The following is a 22,004-nucleotide window of genomic DNA, read 5'->3' on the forward strand; positions in this document are numbered from 1 at the left end:
CTTTTGTAGCCCACTGAACATGACATCTTGGGCTGTCTTTTTTGTCCGTTCTTCTACTAGCCCCATGGTAGATCTAACTGCTTTAATGAGTTCATCCGTAGTCTCTACTGGAAAGGTATCTTCCCCGTCCGAGCTACTTCCTGAATACTGCGACTTATTTGAGTCGTCCTCTGACCCTGTAGAGTCTTGTTGAGAGACCCCTGAGGGGCTTGATCTCCTAGTTTTCCTCTCTGTATCTACTGTTTGTAATGCTCTTACTGACTTGGAAACTTCTGTCTGAATTATAACCCTCATTTTCGGATAGTCTGAGGGCGTCTCCTCCGCTATGGTCTTGTTAATGCACTCCTGGCATAACTTTTTGTTCCAGGCTGCTTCTACGGGACTTTTACATAAGGCACATTCTTTATTTTTTGACTTTCCTCTACATTTCTTAGGGACCTCCTATACTCCACCCCGCCAATGTATGTAAGAGGAGGAGGAGGAGGAGAAGGAAAGAGAGGAGAAAAGATAAAGAGAACAGACATTAGACTACTGGACTTCCTCGAAGTTCACTCACCACTCGGACGCTTCCTAGAACGGGTACCGGATCTGGAGGTTGGCTGGTCCTTTCACTGTCTCCCAACGAGATTATGGACCCCTCTTTTCTGCGGTGACGATCCGCCCGTGCGCTGCCCGAGTGGCTCACACTGCTGCTGCGGCGTGTCTTTGCTTTCTCCTCTGAGCACGACCGCCTCTCCTTTGCTTCCTGGCGCGATTGCACATGCTCTGGCGAAGGGATCTCCATTATGCTGCTTATGGCTGCAAGCAGTCACCTCCAACTCAGAATTGGTGCTGTGACACCTGCTCGCCTTCTCTGGCGATCTTAAATAGCCCCTCTTTTTTTTTTTTTTTTTTTTTTTTTTAGACCACCTGGTCTCGCACCTGCCCTGCTCGCTGTGTGGGCGCGCGCGCGTGCCTCATGCCTCTGCGTGCCCCCCCCCCCGGGACCGAGCACACCTTCTGACTCTCCCAGGCCCCGCGGTGCTGTGCGCGCCGCTACCTCCGGGTCGCATGCAACCACTTCCGGTTCATCGGCCATCATGCGCGCTCCTCCCGGTGCGGCCATACGAACCCGGGCCGGGTGAGCGCCTGGGCCCTGCTAGCTTCGGGGCCCCCAGACACCCCTTACCTGCGCGATGGACCCCTTCCTGATCTGACTGCAGGTATACCCTTTTCCGCTGCGGGGTCCGGCGTCTGGTCTTCAAAAGGTAGGGTACGCTGTCTGTGGCCTCCGAGGAGCTCTCTGCCCGGGCACCGATGTGTCTCCTGGGCTGCATGGCCACTGTATGTCGACAGGGAGGGAACACTGAAAAAACCACGAGAGCAAAAAGAATTTGACCCTAAAAATTAACTTTTATTCCAATATTAAAAACCTGGATAGTACCAATATAGGGAGCAGGGTACATAATATTTTGAACATACAAATTGTGCAATACATCAGGGCACTACACTCGCCCTAATAGGCCCTAGTACGTCCCTTCCTTGCCGCGGAGGTTGGCACCCTAATATATGCGATATGGCGCCCCCGCTCAACGTCGGTGACCCCAATAGCACCCTGTACAACCCTAGTCGACGAAGAGGATACACAAAAAAACACAAACACACACACAAATCCCGAAAAAATGACCCCTAGTGGAGAGACCATGTACTGTCTCTAGGAGTACACCTAATCTTAACACAGAGTGGAGGGTATATATCCACCCTAATATCTCGTAGTAAAAAATGCTTATGGTTGCAGCTCAATTAGAACCTAATCTCGTAGGAAAAAATGCCAAATGCTGCATAGATGACAGACTGTAGCTTTCTAAAAAAGCGTTTACACATAGCAATAATGCATAGATTAAATCCAACAGGAGTTCATCAGGAAAACATATTTGCTGATCTAGCGTGTCCAAGGGACATAATAGTCCTCAAAAATCACAATAGACACAATAATCTCTTTTATAAACAAGTATGGCAAAAAGCACCATTAAATTCATTCATGGGATGACCCAATTACCCAATAAACAAATTGCCATCCATCAGTCTGTCAGCATAAAAAAAAAAAAAAAAAAAAAAAAAATACTTATCAGCCATCAGATGATAACGAGCCCAGCCCGACGCGTTTCTCCCTCTTAGATGTTGAGGGTTCATCAGGGGCAAAAGAGCGCAAGGGGTCTCATCACCCCAGCCGAATGATCAATGCAGTGTGCGGCGTGTTTTCTGTCTCCCGCCGGCTCATATTTACCGCGTTCAGACTACGGTAAATATGAGCCGGCGGGAGACAGAAAACACGCCGCACACTGCATTGATCATTCGGCTGGGGTGATGAGACCCCTTGCGCTCTTTTGCCCCTGATGAACCCTCAACATCTAAGAGGGGGAAACGCGTCGGGCTGGGCTCGTTATCATCTGATGGCTGATAAGTATTTTTTGATTTTTTTTTTTTTTTTATGCTGACAGACTGATGGATGGCAATTTGTTTATTGGGTAATTGGGTCATCCCATGAATGAATTTAATGGTGCTTTTTGCCATACTTGTTTATAAAAGAGATTATTGTGTCTATTGTGATTTTTGAGGACTATTATGTCCCTTGGACACGCTAGATCAGCAAATATGTTTTCCTGATGAACTCCTGTTGGATTTAATCTATGCATTATTGCTATGTGTAAACGCTTTTTTAGAAAGCTACAGTCTGTCATCTATGCAGCATTTGGCATTTTTTCCTACGAGATAAGGTTCTAATTGAGCTGCAACCATAAGCATTTTTTACTACGAGATATTAGGGTGGATATATACCCTCCACTCTGTGTTAAGATTAGGTGTACTCCTAGAGACAGTACATGGTTTCTCCACTAGGGGTCATTTTTTCGGGATTTGTGTGTGTGTTTGTGTATCCTCTTCGTCGACTAGGGTTGTACAGGGTGCTATTAGGGTCACCGACGTTGAGCGGGGGCACCATATCACATATATTAGGGTGCCAACCTCCGCGGCAAGGAAGGGACGTACTAGGGCCTATTAGGAAACCAAAAGCAAAACAGGTCATGTGTTCATATGCAATTACATTTTGCATGCACATTAATTTACTTTTTCTGCTCAGACCCAGTTTCTCCTATTAGGGCGAGTGTAGTGCCCTGATATATTGCACAATTTGTATGTTCAAAATATTATGTACCCTGCTCCCTATATTGGTACTATCCAGGTTTTTAATATTGGAATAAAAGTTAATTTTTAGGGTCAAATTCTTTTTGCTCTCGTGGTTTTTTCAGAATATTTGATCCAATAATCGTTTGAGGTTTTTTTAGGGAGGGAACACTGCAAGTGGCCTTCCTGGACCTTCTTTGTGTGCTGTCATCTTGGAGGGTGCACCGCCAAGGTACTCCGTTTCGCCTGGGCATCTGCCCTACCGGCTGTGGCCATGCTTTCGCTCAGGGGGGACATAGGCATATATGGCCCCCGAGGCGACTACCGGTACCCGGCGTCGGGTGTAGCAAACCCATGCCTGCCATTAATCACCCGACCCAGGTCCAGGCATCCTCTTCTTCGGAATCTTCAAAGAGGCTTTCATCTTGAGGGTTCCCCGTCGAGGACAGGAAACCAACTGATGCGGAGAGAGGAGCCGCCCCTTTTATCTTGAAGGTTTCCTGTCCTCGTAGGGCGGATCCCCTCTCTCGTGGTGCCGTCATGTACCATGGAAAAAATGACTTTTGGGTTTTCATTGGCTGTAAGCCATAATCATCAACATTAACAGAAATAAACACTTGAAATAGATCACTCTGTAATGACTATATAATACAGCCCTTGAAAAAATTGAGAGACCACCTTCAAATGTTCTGTTTGTCTGATTCTTCTATTTATAGGTATGTTTGAGGACAAATATAACATTGTTCTTTTAGTCTATAAACTTCTGACAAAGTCTCAGAATTTCCAAGCAATAAGTTTTGTAATTTTTCTGACAAAGAAAAATGGTCACAATTAAAAAAAAAAAAAAAAAAAAAAAAAACCCTAGTGCTTTCAGACCTCAAATAATGCAAAGAAAAATTCATAATCATTTAGAAACAAGAATACTATTTTAATCACAGCTTTCACGCATCTTGGCGTGCTTGCCACCAGGCTTTCACACTGCTTCTGGCGCAAAAATTTACGCAGTTCTTCTTTGTTTGATGGCTTGTGACTATCCATCATTCTCTTGATTACATTCCAGAGGTTTTCAATGGGGTTCAGGTCTGGAGAATGGGCTGCCCATTACAGAGCTGTATGTGAGTCACTTTTTGTATTGAAGAACTGAAATAAATTAACTTTTTGATATTCTAATTTTGTGAGATGCACCTGTACGTACAGTGCAATGGAATTAGTGGTGCTACGTTAAGGCCTCATTCACACGTCTGTATAAAACACGTATGTGAAAACCTGGTAATGGTGTCAGTGCTCTCCATCCGTGTGTCACCAGGTATGAAAAAAAAAAAAAAAAAATTATATATATATATATATATATATATATATATATATATATATATATATTAAAATTGTGTAGTTCCTCCTATACTTCCCAATGTTAAACACGAACCCATAGATTTGTATCAGGCGGTGTTATCTGTGCTGCCGGAAAAAAAAAAAAAGTTGCCACATGCACCAGAAATAGATGTGTGAACGAGGCCTAAGTGCGTAAAATAAATGTTGTAAAAGGCACAAAAATAATATCCCATCCTCACCACGTGCACGCTCGGCCAATGTGATGACAAGGCTCCAGCTAGTTACATCCTGTCTGGTCCCTGGTGTTTATTCTGCCTATGGTACAAGGTTATCACCGGTCCTGGAAGTCATTGGCAAGCACCGGAAAACTGGAGGAGGGTGGGCCAGAGAGCCCCTTCTACGCTCTCTAGAGGAGCCGGTCCTGACAGTTAAAAGTTATCCCCACCGTCAAAGGACGGGCAAAGAAAAAAAAAAAAAAAACCCCACACTTATGTAATATTTCATGAACAGCTGAAAACTTGCACACCGGGCATTCACTAATAAAAATCATCCTTTGTGCATGGAATATCAAACATAAAAATTACTGCACCCGACAAGAGTTTTGCTGGCTCATAGGGTGAATACGGAGATAGGTTAGTCGGGCGTCCTTACGAGCACTTATTAGCAGATACTCGTTTCTCAAAAAAAAAAAAAAAAACAAAACCAACAACTGCATTTCATTGGTGGTGGATCATAGAATAGGCATGTCGGCATGCAATTTTTTTTTTTTTTTTTTTTCCCTTTTCACTGTAAAAAGGAACCAAAACAAATGTGAAGTAATATCTTTGTGGAGAATGTGTAGATTTTTTGTGCACACATTGAAAATCGTGAAGCGCTCTGTAGACCCACTGCAGACTTAAGGCAGACGCACGTGTCAATTCACACTGCACACCTTCTCCTCCACAGGATTCGGTCATACACCTAGTGGGAACATACCTTTATGGACTATACAACTTACTCACTTGGTTCCTATATAAAAAAAAAAAAAATTCATCAAGTTTTCTAAACGGTGGTACATCCTTGGATCGGCCAGTACACCTTCAGACCTACTTGTTCTCCATCTTCCACCTGCACACATCCTCCCACTCACAACTGATTGACAGCTCTGGCTTTATAGAGCCTGAGAAGGGCATAGAACGATAAAAACAAGTAACTGGGGAGGTGCACTGCACTGTTTGTCCACACCTAGCGTGCACGGACCACTTGTACTTGGTTTGAAGAAGAGGTTGTTCTTGAGAGCACAAATATTAAGAAAGAAGAAAGCATCCAAGTCATCAGGGAGGGTAGATCACAAGTTGTATGGCATCACAGTACACAGGAATTTAAGCACACGTTGGTCTGCAGTGGATGAGTTATGGCGGCTGTGTATTAATGTAGAGAGAGAGGCGACTACACAGGCAGGCTTATGGAGGCATCCGTGTGTTAGGACAAAAGGAGAAGAGAACCCTCACAGCTGTAGAAGTGTTAAGTGCTACAGGAATAAAGTGTGCTAGTACATAAGAGTTCATAAAAGCTACAGCATTCTGAAAAGATTCACAGGCCTCACACCTAGCATGTAGGACTGGGACATCATACCCACAAGAGAATCGTCTGAAACTAGTTACATATCAGAAGTTTTGATCAAGGAATAAAAGATTGCAGAATGAAATTTAGTAGCAAAGCCACGATAACAGGAATTAGATTTCTCCAAAAAATTCAAGAATTAAGCACAGCAAAAAAGAGGCAACAGCATTTACCTGCCCGGGTCCCAGAGCTAATGCACTCAGGATACAGCAAACCCATATAATAAAGAGGGCAACACAGGAGCAAAGTACTGACGAGACAGCCGCACTAGCTTAGCTTTTAGTTTTTTGTGTACTGTAGGCACTCGCAAGTGTGAAGACCCTTGATGCGGTTTGCGAGCTTGCGCATTTTGGACAAAATATCAACCAATACCTTAAATGTATACCGTATATTTTTTGCACGTTATTTATAGTCAGGGTGCAGCCAAGCCCACCAATGTTAGCCTTGTAAACTGGGTTGTCTTCAAATGGGGTTCACTTATATAATGCTGGGCACCACTTATAGGCTGAAAGCCAGTCACTGTACTACCTGTGTGTGACCAGTGGCCTATACAAACCATTTTTGTGTGCAATTTTAATACCAAGCAATCACCCACGCCATGAATTCGTAGGTTGTATGTGGCTGTCGCATCACTAATTTGCACCTGTGTTGCTGCATCCTGATAGTGCATTAGTTCAGAGACCTTGACAGAAATACTGTGGTCTTTTTTTTACTGTGTTAAGACTGAAACTTAGGCCCCGATTGATCAGTTAGCACACTTTTCAGTCATTATGCTTAGTCAGGGGTGGTGTGGCCAAGCACGGATGACAACTCATCATAATTTAGGCTACAAAGTGGGGGGGGGGGGGGGAAACAAAAAAAAAAAAAAAACCACACACACACACACACACACACACACACACACACACACCATAAACAAATTTACTCTAGTTGCCAATTGGATTTTTTGCACCAATTTGCTAAATGGCCTGCCTGCCAAAGTTCCAAGACAAAAACCACTGCTAAGCAGTAACAAAGGCTCATCTCTGTTTCCTCCCCCCCCCAAGACTCTTGGGAGAATACTCTGGACTGGTGAGACAAAAGATGAACTTTTTGAAAGTTGTACGTCGAATTTCATGTGGACACAGCATTTCCGAAGTGGAACAGTAAAATATGGTGGTGGTAGTGTGATGGTCTGGGGCTATTTTGCTTCTTCAGGACCTGGAAGACTTGCTTTGGTAAATGGAACCATGAATTCTGTTGTCTACCAAAAGATCCTGAAGAAGAATGTCTGGACATCTGTTCGTGACTTCTGCTGCACAAACCAAGTGTGCTTCAGCTTGAACAATGATCCAAAAACACACCAGCAAGTCCACCTGTGAATGGCTTATGATAAACAAAATTAAAACTTTGGAGTGGCCTAGTCAAAGTCCTTTAATCCGATTGAAATGCTGAGGCATGACCTTTAATAAATGGTTCATGCTCGGAAACCCTTGAAATGTTGCCGAATTTTAACAAATCTGCAAAGATGAGTGGGTCAAAATTCCTCCAGAGCGCTGTAAAAGACTTATTGCCAGTTATTGCAAATTTCATTGCAGTTGTTGCTGCTAAGGGTGGCCCAACCAATTAGGTTTAGAGAGCATTCACACTTTCATACAGGGCCCTGTAGGTTTGGATTTCTTTCCCTTAATAAGGGCCTTTATTTGAAAAGCTGCATTTTGTGTATGTCTGTTATCTTTGTCGAATTTAAAATTTGTCTGGTGATCTGAAACAGTACCTACCACACCAGTAGACATCTTCCCAGAAATGACATTTCAGCTTGGACTAGCCAGACTTGTTCTCACCCCTTGTATGTTTATTTGTACATGATCCCAAGGAACCAAGTAGCAATAAGTTACAGCTAATATCTTCTGGGAATAAAATTTGTCCTGTGGGAAGAAAGAGCCCTCTGTCTGGCAGCAGGGAGGAGACCATCATAAGCATGGGAGACACTGCAAGCTCCTTAACTGGTATACATGTCTTATTTTGGCGTAAAGAAAAAAAAATCCAAAGTGAATGCAGTAATTTTGAATTAAGACAAGAGGCACACAGGGGTAAGCCCACACTTTCAGTGATCTCTGTAGAGCTCCAAGTCAGGTTTTCTGTTGAAGTTCCTTAAAAACAGGATTTTTAGAGGATACAGGACAGTCAGGCTGTAGCCATTTGCTTCAATGACTGTTCAGTCACTGTTGGCAATATTTGGCTTTTTCAGTAGAAGTATACCAGACCAAGTCTTCATGCAGGTCTGAGAAATGAGGACTACTGTCTGGAAGGAGGCCAGTGTCTCCAACAAAGTGACTGCCTCATCCAAGGTTCTTAGCAGAATCTTGTTTTTTGGGGGATCCCGACAATACGCGAACTAGTACTCAGCAGAGAAGAGAACTGTCTAAAGGCCATTGGGTCTAGCGACCGCTTTGGCCGACTGTCTAAAACACACTGCCTGCAGGTTGCATGCAGCCCCTAAGGCAGCACCATGCGGCCCACAGGTGCTGGAGCTCCCATGACCATCACGGGCCTGTCCAGGGGGCACCGATGCCAGTGCTTCTTTTCAATTGAGATGTATTGTGGCACAGAGACCAGCTCTCTGCACCGCACGACCAACAGCAGCCAATCAGACGGCAGCAGCTGACACAGTGCCTGTTCTGGGTGGTGTATGATGCCACTGCCATGCACCACCCCGAGTGTGGAAGAGAGAACGACACTGTTCTCCAAGGGAGTGAGGTCAGGCGGAAAGGATTTTTTTTCCCCCCCAAATGTGTATGTGAAGAGCGGCACAATGGGGGCCATTACTATAAGATGCTGGTGAGAATTGCCAAAAATATAATAAATGCGACTAAAAATAATGTTATGTAAAAAACTAAACAAAAAAGTGCATGTTTGTTATCGCCACAATTGTAACAATTCAAGTTATAAAAAGGTGCCATTAAAAAAAGTTAATTAGCACGCTAAAAACATTCAGAAAAAAAAAAAAAAAATGGCATCAACAAAAAGGTCCTATCAAACTGCAAAGAATACCCCAATTTTTTTTCCTTTGTGCAACCCATACACCCGACCGTGTTTCAGACCCCTGGTCTACCATGTATGGCAGAGAATAATCCAGCGTAATCTGGACCATCAGCAGTGAAAGAGTGTATGTTCAAACCAAGAAGTGGTGCTCAGGGCACCCTCAGTGTGGCTAAACGCCCAGTGCACTAGCGCCAGTTTGTTTTCCATCATTCTACACCTTCATTAGCCCCTTAAAAAAGTTAGGGCTGTCAATCAAGGAAGAGAGGGGTGGGACATCGGTGCAGAACACCTATACATGTACACTAAATTGACTGTTCAAACCAAGCACAGGAGCTCTGTGCCCCCTCAGCGTAGCCAGACACCCGATGAAGTGGCCTTAGCATAATCATCACAACCCACTTGTTAAGGGGAGGGGGGTGCCCATGAATAGAATACTCCATTTAATAATACATGCCATGACTCCGTTTTGTAATTAGGCGTATTGAAAGAAAGAAGAAAAAAAAACATATATATATAATAATAAGTCTGGAATGATATACAGTGGGGAAAATAAGTATTTGATTCACTGCTGATTTTGCAAGTTTTCCCCACCTACAAAGAATGAATATATTTATTTTTTTTTTAGTATGTCTCTCACAGTTGCAGTGTACCTACAATAAAAATTATATACAAAGACCATCACATTGCATGCGCAAGAATTCTGGCTCTCAGACCTGTCAGTTTTTCTATAAGAAGTCCTGCTACTCAACACTCAATACCTGTATTAATTGCACCTGTTTGAACTTGTTGCCTGTATAAAAGACATCTGTCCACACACTCAATCACACTCCAACCTCTCCACCATGGCCAAGACCAAAAGAGCTGTCAATGGACACCAGGGACAAAATTGTAGACCTGCACAAGGTTGGGATAGGCTACAGAATAGTAAGCAAGCAACTTGATGAGAAGGCAACTGTTAGCACAATTATTAGATAATGGAAGAAACACAAGATGACTGTCAATCTTCTTCTGTCTGGTGCTCCATGCAAGATTTAGCCTCGTGGGGTAAATGATGATTCTCAGAAAGCTCAGGAATCAGCCCAGAACTACGTGAGATGACCTGGTCAATGATCTGAAGAAAACTAGCAGGGCTGTGGAGTCGATAAGCCAAACCTCCGACACCGACTCCACAGGCCTGAGAGCTAGGACCAGTGTCTCAAACATTACCATTAGTAATACATTACGCCATCATTTAAATCCTGCAGACCACGCAAGGTCCTCCTGCTCACGCCAGCACATGCCCAGGGCAGTTTCAGGTTCACCAATGACCATCTGAATGATCCAGAGGAGGCATGGGAGAAGGTCATGTGGTCAGAGGAGACGAAAAGCAGAACTTTTTGGCATCATCTCCATTGACCGTGTTAGGAGGAAGGATGAGTACAACTTAAAAAAAAACAAAAAAAACCCAACACAGTCCCAACCGTGAAGTACGGTAGGGGAAAACATCAAACTTTGGGGGTGCTTTTCTGCAAAGCGGACAGGATGACTGCAGTGTATTGAAGGGAGGATGGATGGGGTCACATATCGCGAGATATTGGCTAATAACCTTCTTCACTCAGTAAGAGCACTGAAGATGCGCGACAGTGACCGAAACCCACAGCCAGGGCAACTAAGGACTGGCTCCGAAAGGAGCATTTCAAAGTCCTGGCGTGGCCTAGCCAGTATCCAGAGCTGAAACCAATAGAAAATGTTTAAATGTAGCAGAAACTCAATGTTGCCCAGCGAAAGCTCCGAAACCTAAAAGATCTGGAGAAGATCTTTATGGAGGAGTGGGCCAAAATCCCTGCTGCTGCGTGCTCAAACTTCATCAAGAACTACAGGAAACGTCTGATCTCTAACTACAAAACAAAGATTTCTGTGCCAAATATTAAGGTCTAATTTTCTATTGTTGCAAATTATTAATTTACAATTTTATTGCATGAAAAAAAGTAGTTAAAAAAAAAGAAAAAAAAAAAAAAAAGATACAATGTGATTGTCCAGATTTTTTTTTTTTTTCAAGATTCTGTCTCACAGTTCAAGTGTACCTACGATAAAAATAAACCTCGCCATTCATTTAGAAGAGATCTGCAAATCCTGTGCACCACTTAAAAATAGACAAATCTGACTAATATATATATTCCATACATGTTTTACATGTAATGAGGATCAGTGCTGGTAGTGTATAGTACACACCAAGGCACCACAATGTGCCAATGTTTTGTGGATGTCATTTTTCTTGTTGACAATCATGTTCAAAGAGGGAACCTGTCAGGTGGACAGCATGAGTCACAGGCGGATATATTATTCTCTGAAACAAGACGACATTTCAGAGACGATATACTCGGAAAATCTGGCTGAGAACCATAGTGAGACCAGACTACTCTAGCTCCGCCCCTGTCCAGCACAGCTGCAGGTGATTGACAGGTCTCTCCTTTGCATAGGGTACCGTTACACCAGCGAACCTGACGATACGGATCGCTGGTGCATCGCTAAGTGGTCGCTAGTGAGCTGCCAAACAGGCAGATCTCACCAGCGACATAGCAGCGGTCGTGGGTCACTACTTACCTGTCAGAGGCGGCGATCCTGACGTCCTCCCGCCCATACGTCGCTCATCGGCGCCACAGGAAGCGCCCGGCGAGAAATGGTTCAGGACGTTCTCGCGCGATCAGCGATAATCAGCGGGGGAGCCGGTCGGAGGTATCACATGTAGCAATATCGCTGCTGCGTCACAGAACCAGTGACGTTACAGCGATATTGCTAGCGATATCGCTATGTGTAACGGGCCCTTGAGTGAGAGACCTGTCAATCAAATGAGGCGGCGCTTTGAGAACCCCGCTGGCTGCGGAGCAGGCCTAGTATTAGGTCTGACTAGGATAACCAGCTGATCTTCAAAAGTATATTTTCTCTGATACACTGGAATATTTCAGAGAAGAAAATACCTGGCTGGAACCAGGCAATGAATCAAGCTGGCTGAGGTTTGGACGGCACAAATCACTTGACAGTTTAGTTTTAAAAAGGCTCCGATTCCAATCTGGTCTACCAAATACTGAATTTTTCATACACTGAAGCCCCGACATCAGCCATGAAACGCTAGAAAACCAGTACAAATTAGCACTCTACATTGCCTCAGGAAGAGTCCGCAGGATTAGGATGGCTAGAGACCCACCGATGGTCGCTTTCTGCAGCATTGTATGAGGAGCACCAGAAAGCCAAGCACAAGGATAACCATTCCTACAGGAAAAAGCTCTCTGGAAATTGGACATTTAACAAATTAATTTTTACCCATATTCTGCTGCCAGAAACAAGTGACTGGATACCTTACCTGAAGCAACTGATACGGTAGAGTCACCTCAAGCTCTGCCAGTCTGTGTGCAGGATCCTCCTCATCCTCTGGGATCTCCAAGTCTTCATAAGGAATGGTGTGCCACTTGCCCTGATGGGCTACTAATTGATGAACTAGTTCATACTGTTCCGGCAATGCCAAGCTGACCAGTGTCCTTTGCCCATGCCTAAAGCGGATGCGCCTTCTCTTGCAAGTTTCTGGATCATCACACCCACCCACTGGTAAAAGAACATCCCCTAAAAGTGCATTGACCAATCTGCTTCTAGCACCACAGTTCTGTCCCAGGACAAACAGGCATGGCCGACAGCGAACAGTCACCTTCAGGTAGTCCTCTTCTTGCTTTGAAAAACTCATGCAATTCAACTGACCTGCAAGTAAAAACAAAAAAATAAATAAAATATTAAATTACACAATTTCAACATATTTCTGTCAGTTAAAATAGGATGGGGGAAAAAAAAAAAAAAAAAAAAATGACCTAGGTCCATCAAAGGCTGGTTTCACATTAGCGCTTTTTAAGCGCACGCACGGCCGGGGGTAGCTCCGCCCCCGAGCCAGCTCTCTGCCCGGCGTGCCCGCCCCTTGCTTGTAGCGCCGCCTCCTAGCGCACAGCGGCGCCTGCGATCGGCGCACCCTATCTTTAGCATAGGGTGCGCAGATCGTGCGCAGGCTGTGCGCTAGTTGCGTTTGGACCTGCGCTGCGCACTTTTGACGGTGCGCCGAGCACGCCGAAAAGTTTGATTTTGGCGCGCACGGCGCACCGTCAAAAGTGCGCAGCGCAGGTCAAAGCGATCTGCGCACCCTATGCTAAAGATAGGGTGCGCCGATCGCAGGCGCCGCTGTGCACTAGGAGGCGGCGCTACAAGCAAGGGGCGGGCACGCCGGGCAGAGAGCCGGCTCGGGGGCGGAGCTACCCCCGGCCGTGCGTGCGCTTAAAAAGCGCTAATGTGAAACCAGCCAAAGTGATTCTTTCTCCACCAATTACACATTGTGTCAGTAAATTATCTATAACCCACAGTGTTATGTATAATGAGGTGATCATCCTTCCCTTTTTAACCCCTTTACTACCAAGGGTGGTTTTCACATTAACTCCCGGGCCAATTTTTACAAATCTGACCAGTCCCTTTATGAGGTCATAACTCTGGAACGCTTCCATGGATCCCGGTGATTCTGACATGGTTTTCTCATGACATATTGTACTTCATGTTAGTGGTAAAATTTCATTCATATAACTTGCATTTATTTGTGAAAAAAAAAAAAAATATAATATGGAAATTTGACAAAAATTTAGCAATTTTCCAACTTTGAATTTTTATGCCCTTAAATCAGATACTGCACACAAAAAACTTAAGTAACATTTCCCACATGTTTACTTTACATCAGCACAATTTGGGAACCAAATTTTTTTTTTTTTGTTAGGAAGTTATAAGGGTTAAAAGTTGACCAGCGATTTCTCATTTTTACAACATTGTTTTATTTTTAGGGACATCACATCACATTTGAAGCCACTTTGAGGGGTCTATATGATAGAAAATTCCCAAAAGTGACACCATTCTAAAAACTGCACTCCTCAAGGTGCTCAAAACCACATACAAGAAGTTTATTAACCCTTCAGGTGCTTCACAGGAATTTTTTGAATGTTAAAAAAAAAAAAAAATTAAAAAAAAATAAATGAACATTTAACTTTTTCTCACAAAAAAAATTACTTCAGGCTTAATTTTTTTTTTATTTTGGACTGGAAAAGTTATCGTGCAATTAGTCCTCAGTACGCCGATACCTGATATGTGGGGGGGGGGGGGGGAACCACTGTTTGGGTGCATGGCAGAGCTCGGAAGGGAAGGAGCGCCGTTTGACTTTTTCACTGCAAAATTGGCTGGAATTCAGATCGGATGCCACGTCAAGTTTGGAGAGTCCCCGATGTGCCTAGAGGACGCTGATACCCCATATGTGGGGGTAAACCACTATTTGGGCGCATGGCAGAGCTCGGAAGGGAAGCAGCGCCATTTGACTTTTTTTGGCTGGAATTGAGATCGGACGCCATGTCGCTTGGAAAGCCTCTGATGTACCAAAACAGTGGAAACCTCCCAATTCTAACTCCGACCCTAACCCCAACACACCCCTAGCCCTAACGGGAAAATGGAATTAAACAACTTTTTTTTTTTTAATTTTATCGTTTTTCCCTAGCTAAGAGGGTGATAATGGGGGGGGGGGTTTGATTTACTATTTATGGCGGTTTTTATTTTTGGCAGCTGTCGCACGCTAAAAGACGCTTTTTATTGTAAAAATAGTTTATGCATCACCACATTGAGAGATATAATCTTTCCATATTTTGACCCACCGAGTCATGTGAGGTCTTACTTTTTGCGGGACGAGTTGACGTTTTTATTGGTACCATTTTCGGGCACGTGACATTTTTTGATAGCTTTTTATTTCGATTTTTGGGACGCAGAATGAACAAAAAAACAGCGTTTCATGAATTTCTTTTGGTGTGGTGCGTTTACACCGTTCCGCGTGCTGTAAAATTGATAAAGCGGTTTTATTCTTCGGGTCAGTACGATTACAGCAATACCTCATTTATGTAGTTTTTAAATTTTGGCGCTTTTATGCAATGAAAGCAATTTTATATAAAAAAATTATTATTTTGCATCGCTTTATTCTGCGAGCTATAACTTTATTTTTTCGCTGATGATGCTGTATGGCGGCTCGTTTTTTGCGGGACAAGATGATGTTTTCAGCGCTACCATGGTTATTTATATCCGTCTTTTTGATCGCGCGTTATTGCTCTTTTTGCTTGGCGGTATGAAAAAGCTTTATTTTTTGCTTTGTTTTTTATTTTTTAAGGGGTTCAATAAAGGGGTTAACTAGTGGGACAGTTTTATAGGGCGGCTCGTTACGGACGCGGCGATACCAAATGTGTGTACTTTTATTGTGTTTTTAATTATTTTCAAAAAATGAATTAGGGAATATTGTTTTTTTTTTTTATTTAGTGATTTTTTTATAAATTATTTTTACACTTATTTTCTTTTAACTTTATTACAATGTCCCAGGGGGGACATAACTGTCATGTGACAGATCGATCATCTGTCACATCACAGATCGCTGTGACAGATCAGCGATCTGTCACAGGCAGTGCTGCGTGCTTCCTCATGCCGGCGCTTTGCAGGCATCAGGAAGCCGCCTCCCTGCAGGCCCCCGCCGCCATTTTGGATTCGGGGACCTGCAGGGAAGGAGACCCCCGCAGCAGCGCTGCACATCGCGCTGCTGTGGGGGTCTTAGGGAAGCACGGAGGGAGCCCCCTCCCTCCCGATGCTTCCCTAAACCCCCAGTACACTGCGATCGTGTTTGATCGCAGTGTGCCAGGTGTTAACGTGTCGGGGGCGGTCTGTGACCGCCCCTGACACATTGTGCCGGGTGTCAGCTGTGATAATCAGCTGACACCCGGCCGCGATCAGCTGCACTCCCCTGTGAGCGCAGCTGATCGCGCTAGACGTACCATTCCGTCCATGTGACCTGGGACCTAGTACATCTAATGTAGGAAAGGGCTTAAGGCTGTTTAGGGTCTGCCATTACTACCTCTTGTGGTCGGCATTCCAGTCTGACTACTAACTGTAAAGAACCCTTTCCTATTTAGCTGCCGGAATCGCCTATCTTCCACCTGTAATGAGTGCCTCCTTGACCTTAGTATGGCCTTTGGAAGGAATACCATAAGTCGTGTACCACTCCTTTGTAACTAACACACACACGCTTTTCTAACCTCTCATCATATGAGATGCCTTGCATCCCCTTTTAATAATCTAGTTGCCCGCCTTTGAACTGACTAACTTCAGAATACCCTTTTTAAACTATGGAGCCCAAAACTGGTTCCCATATTCTAGGTGTGGCCTTACAAGTGACTTATAAAAAGAGGTAATTTTTTTTTTTTTTTTTTTTTTTAAAAAGACATCCTAAAATCTCGCTTGCCTTTGCGGCTGCTGCTTGACATTACGGCTGCTCAGCTTCCTTGTAACCAGAATGCCCAAGTCCTTCTCCTGTTCTGTACTCCCGAGTATACTCCCATTTAGTGTATATGAAGCAATAGTTTTACTCCTTCCTAGGTGCATTACTCTACATTTATCTACATTAAACCTCATTTGCCAATCTTATTCAGATCATTTTGCAATATTGTAATGTCAAGGTCAGATTTTAATATCATAGTTTGGTGTCACCAGCAAACACTGACACTTTACTTTCAATCCCATTTGTCTATACATTATAGTGGAATTTCCACCATGATAATTTTCCTAATCACTGTTGATTCCTAAACGGGACTCGTTTCTGGATACCAGTACTCCAGTAAAGGGAGCGCTTGGAAATGCTTAGGTGTATCTTGAATAGCTGAGTTCTATTGTCACTATATGACGAAAATGAACACGACCTAACGGGAAACCCCCCCTTTATATCTCCTTGACAGCAACAATGAATGAAAAAAAAAAGTATTGTTTACAAAAAAGTGAAACCATTGGCTAAGTATTTTTAGATCAGACCTGGGCAAAGGGCAGTGTGGAAATCTGAGATCCACACCGTGCCCGCCCTCTGCTGCAGTCAGCATTGGTGGAGAAGGGGCCTTCCGCCACGTCCTCCACCAATCAGCGTGTGAAACAGCTGACGCAATGACGTCATATCATCGCGTTAGCTGTGTATCACTAGCAGAGCGCCTGGGAATGGGACCGAGGAGAGTATGTGGTGCATTTTTTTTTTTTTCATGTGTATGAATATTGGGATTCTACGGGGGCGACATGCAGCACATGGGGAGGCCGTGTGGGGGCCTCATGCCGCATATGGGGAGGCTGTGTGGGGGCCTCATGCCGCATATGTACAGTCATGGCCAAAAGTTTTGAGAATGACACAAATATTATATTTTCACATGATCTGCTGCCCTCTGGTTTTTATGTGTGTTTGTCAGATGTTTTTATCACATACAGAAATAATTGCAATCATATTATGAGTAACAAAAGGTTATATTGACAGTTAGAATGAGTTAATGCAGCAAGTCAATATTTGCAGTGTTGACCCTTCTTCAGGACCTCAGCAATTCTCCCTGGCATGTTCTCAATCAACTTCTGGATCAAATCCTGACTGATAGCAGTCCATTCTTGCAAAATCAATGCTTTTATTTTGTCTGAATTTGAAGGTTTTTGTTTGTCCACCCGTCTCTTGATGATTGACCACAAGTTCTCAATGGGATTAAGATCTGGGGAGTTTCCAGGCCATGGTCCAAAAATCTCTATGTTTTGTTCCCTGAGCCATTTAGTTATCACCTTTGCTTTATAGCAAGGTGCTCCATCATGTTGAAAAAGGCATTGTTGATCGCCAAACTGCTCTTGGACGGTTGGGAGAAGTTGCTCTCGGAGGACATTCTGGTACCATTCTTTATTCATGGCTGTGTTTTTAGGCAAGACTGAGAGAGAGCCCATTCCCTTGGCTGAGAAGCCACCCCACACATGAATGGTTTCAGGATGCTTGACAGTTGGCATGAGACAAGACTGGTGGTAGCGCTCACCTGGTCTTCTCCGAATAAGCCGTTTTCCAGATGTCCCAAACAATCGAAAAGGGGATTCATCAGAGAAAATGACTTTACCCCCAGTCCTCAGCAGTCCACTCCCTGTACCTCTTGCAGAATATCAGTCTGTCCATGATGTTTTTTCTGGAGAGAAGTGGCTTCTTTGCTTCCCTCCTTGAGACCAGGCCTTGCTCCAAGAGTGTCCGCCTCACTGTGCGTGCAGATGCACTCACACCTGCCTGCAGATGCACTCACACCTGCCTGCTGCCATTCCTGAGCAAGCTCTGAACTGCTGGTAGCCCGATCCCGCAGCCGAAACACTTTTAAGAGACGGTCCTGGCGCTTGCTGGTCTCTCTTGGGCGCCCTGGAGCCTTTTTGGCAACAAGGGAACCTCTCTCCTTGAAGTTCTTGATGATGCGATAGATTGTTGACTGAAGTGCAATCTTTCTAGCTGCGATACTCTTCCCTGTTAGGCCATTTTTGTGCAGTGCATTGATGACTGCATGTGTTTCTTTAGAGATAACCATGGTTAGCAGAAGAGAAACAATGATGCCAAGCACCAGCCTCCTTTTAAAGTGTCCAGTGGTGTCATTCTTACTTAATCATGACAGATTGATCTCCAGCCCTGTCCTCATCAACACCCACACCTGTGTTAATGGAGCAATCACTGAAACGATGTTAGCTGGTCCTTTTAAGGCAGGGCTGCAATGATGTTGAAATGTGTTTTGGGGGATAAAGTTAATTTTCTAGGCAAATATTGACTTTGCAAGTAATTGCTGTTAAGCTGATCACTCTTTATAACATTCTGGAGTATATGCAAATTGCCATTAGAAAAAATGAAGCAGTAGACTTTGTAAAAATTAATATTTGTGTCATTCTATAACTTTTGGCCATGACTGTAGTAGGCTGTGTGGGGCTCATGCTGTATATAAGGGGCTGTGGGGGGGGGGGGGGGGAGGTGTCCGCATACTTAATTATGCTCAATATTAAGTGATACAATATTAATAAATTAATATTGAGTAGAATTAATTTTAAGCAATTCGTTCGGCCCTCCACAACAGTCATGGTCTCTCATGCGGCCCTTTGGGAAAATTAATTGCCCACTCCTGTTTTAGATGAAGTGAACAAAGGTGCACTGCTTCAATTACAAAGCCATAAAGTACCTAGACAGAGTCCAATATGTTCAAGCCGTCTATATGGGCACGTAGGTCATAGGAAGCTGAATAAAATGATGCCTTGATATCTGTAATCTGAGGTCTTATTCCAGGGAAATCCACTGTGAAGATCTATGGCCTAGACATGGATCTCCCTGAGTATTTGCCTCCAGGGTTTGTTTTAAATGAAAGGGGCATTTCCAGTGTGATGAAACATTTCATTTAACACGCACACCATAAGAGGAAATGTCAAGTTAGTTAAAGATATCCCTCTATCACCTCTTATATACAGGATATTTAGTAAAAGAGTCAGGCCTCTAGTGACCCAGCCAATCACAAGAACGAGTGTGCAGTGCCCCCGTTAGCATAATGCGGCAGTCAAGAATGCGTGCGGTTGCCCCACAGAACTGATGGAGCCCATGACCAGTAATCTTCACTAGTCCCAAAGACTTTAAACCAAGTTCACACTAGGTGATTTTGCTGCATTTTTTAATGCTAAATTTTCAGCTTCGTCTTACAGTACCAGAAAAGCCTATAAGATTGCAGAAATCTCATGTGCGCACTGTTTTTTTGTCACCAGTAATTTGCGTGTTTTTTTGGACATAACATGTCACTTTTAACAGTTTTATCACCCATTGAAAGCAATGGGTGATGAAAAACTGATGACAAAATGAAAAAAAAAAAAAAAATAAAAAAAAAAAAAAATGAAGCAGTATATGAAACCCCATTTATACATTAGTAATGTGCACAAAGGAAACATTGGCCCACAAAGGTGTGAGAATGAACAACGCCCGTGACTGATCAAAGTGTGAGATTGAACAATGCCTGTGGCTGACCAAGGTGCGAGGGTGCAAAACGCTTGAGCAACTCAATTGCTGACCACAGTGTGGAAGTTAACTAGTGTCCTACAAACTCAACGCACTGCCAGTGTCTTAGGTAAATTATTCTAGACCAATTCATCTCCCTCAGCTGTTACATTTGTATGTGTATTTTTCATGAACATAGGTCTTGTGTTTGTGACCTGTGTTCACGCTTCTGTGGTCGCAACAACACTTTTTGGATCCTGAAAGACGCAACAAGACATAGGTTTCTTTACGCTGCTCCTTTTCTGCCAAGAGTGCAGGTTTTGCTTCAGGAAAAAAAAAAAAAAAAACACCGCAGCAAAAATGCCTAGTGTGAACTTTGCCTTAATACATAAGCAGAGCACGTGTGACTACTGCACTTCTCAAAACGATGACACTGGAATCACGATCGAGCGGTGGATTTTCGGGAAAACGGCCGTATAACTCGGATGAGGATCACAATGCAATGTTGCAGTGCGCACTCCCAACCCAAATGTGAAAGCATGTACTTCAATGCAGCTGTCAGGCTCGGGTCAGAAGAGCCGCTGGTCAGTCAGAGCACTGCGTTGCGATCCTTGTCAGAGATGCCCAATAATCTGACTCTTCCCGTACAGCGATTAGAAACGTATATTCTGAACAGGTGATCATTTAGAATTTATTTTACTCATTTATATAGCGCCATTAATTCCACAGCGCTTTACAGACATCATCATCACTGTCCCAGATGGGGCTCACAGTCTAAATTCCCCATTAGTAGGTCTTTGGAGTGTGGGAGGAAACCCCTGCAAACACGAGGAAAACATACAAACTCCTTGTAGATGATGTCCTTGATGGGATTTGAACCCAGGATCCCAGCGCTGCAATGCTAACCACTGAGCCGCGGTGCCTAAATAAGGGGTGGTTACGTGCATTTTCCTTTTTGTAAAATTATTTTCCCATATTATCTTTAAGAAATAAAAAAAAAAAAAAAAAAAAAAAAAAAAATACTGTAGTCTTGCCAATTTCACACTGGACACTGGCTTTTTAACACACACACTAAATGCCCGGTCAGTGTACATTTACTGGAAGACTCCTTATCAGAGGCAGGATTACACCGCCATGCTACATTCCCACCATGAGCTTTTCATGTTGCAGATTTTCTGCACCCATTAAAGTAAAATTATTACTTGCAATTTTTGAAATTAGAATGTAAAAAAAAAACGCACTAAAACTCACTTTTATATACTGCTGATATTAATTTTGTGTTATCACAAGAGGACCAAATGGTTAGATCAGGATATTTTGATAGATTTCTTTTAAAGCGAGGTGGGGAACCTCCGACCCAGGGACTGCGGTGCTCAGGCTGGGGGGGGGACCTTGGTTTGACAGCCCTGTAAATTCTTTCCTGCACTGTAAGCAGTGTTCCCTACTGAATGCTGCCGTGCATGCAATGAAGGATTACACACGTTGCGGGAAGAGTTGGGAGGGCATCGCATGCCATCATTCATATAAAGACAGTGGCAGTAGCCAGCGTCTCCTGGGCGACGTGCACCGCAGCAGCGCCAGTGTCTCCTGGGCGACGTGCACCGCAGCAGCGCCAGTGTCTCCTGTCTCCATACAAACATGGTAAGTTAAAAAAAAAATGATATCCATGTAAAAACGAGTGGACAATATAGAGACCTAGATTCCAGTGATGTGTCACTTACTGGGCTGCTTAGCAGGAGATGATCACTAGAAAACTAGTAAGTCTGCTGCCATATTCATCAGCTGTGTATAGCCCCAGCACTGATACGCAGCTTTGTGTACACTGTGCATAGGCAGAAAGCTGCCAATCAGTGGTGTGGGCGGGGTTATACAGAGTTCAGTATTCAGAGAACTGGTAAATCCGTAGCAGATGAAACCATGATTTTATTAAAACTGCAGCAAGCAGCCAAGTAAGTGACATCACTGGCATCATTCCCTTAATCATGCTGCTCTCAAAAAGAGTGGCAGATACCACAAATCTGTCAATGAC

General features: G+C 43.8%; 1 protein-coding gene across 1 annotated transcript in view; it reads right to left on the reverse strand.

Moving 5' to 3' along the window:
• The window catches only part of DSTYK (dual serine/threonine and tyrosine protein kinase), a 92,870-nt gene that overhangs the window by 49,578 nt on the left and 21,288 nt on the right, over positions 1 to 22,004 (reverse strand). Inside the window, exon 2 of the mRNA XM_073587196.1 lies at positions 12,458 to 12,846. Within this exon, the coding sequence (XP_073443297.1) occupies positions 12,458 to 12,846 (389 nt within the window). The remainder of the gene's footprint in view (positions 1 to 12,457; positions 12,847 to 22,004) is intronic.

Source organism: Dendrobates tinctorius, unplaced genomic scaffold (genome assembly GCF_039654945.1).
Source record: "Dendrobates tinctorius isolate UK_male_01 unplaced genomic scaffold, ASM3965494v1 ptg000098l, whole genome shotgun sequence".
Taxonomy (NCBI): Eukaryota; Metazoa; Chordata; class Amphibia; order Anura; family Dendrobatidae; genus Dendrobates; species Dendrobates tinctorius.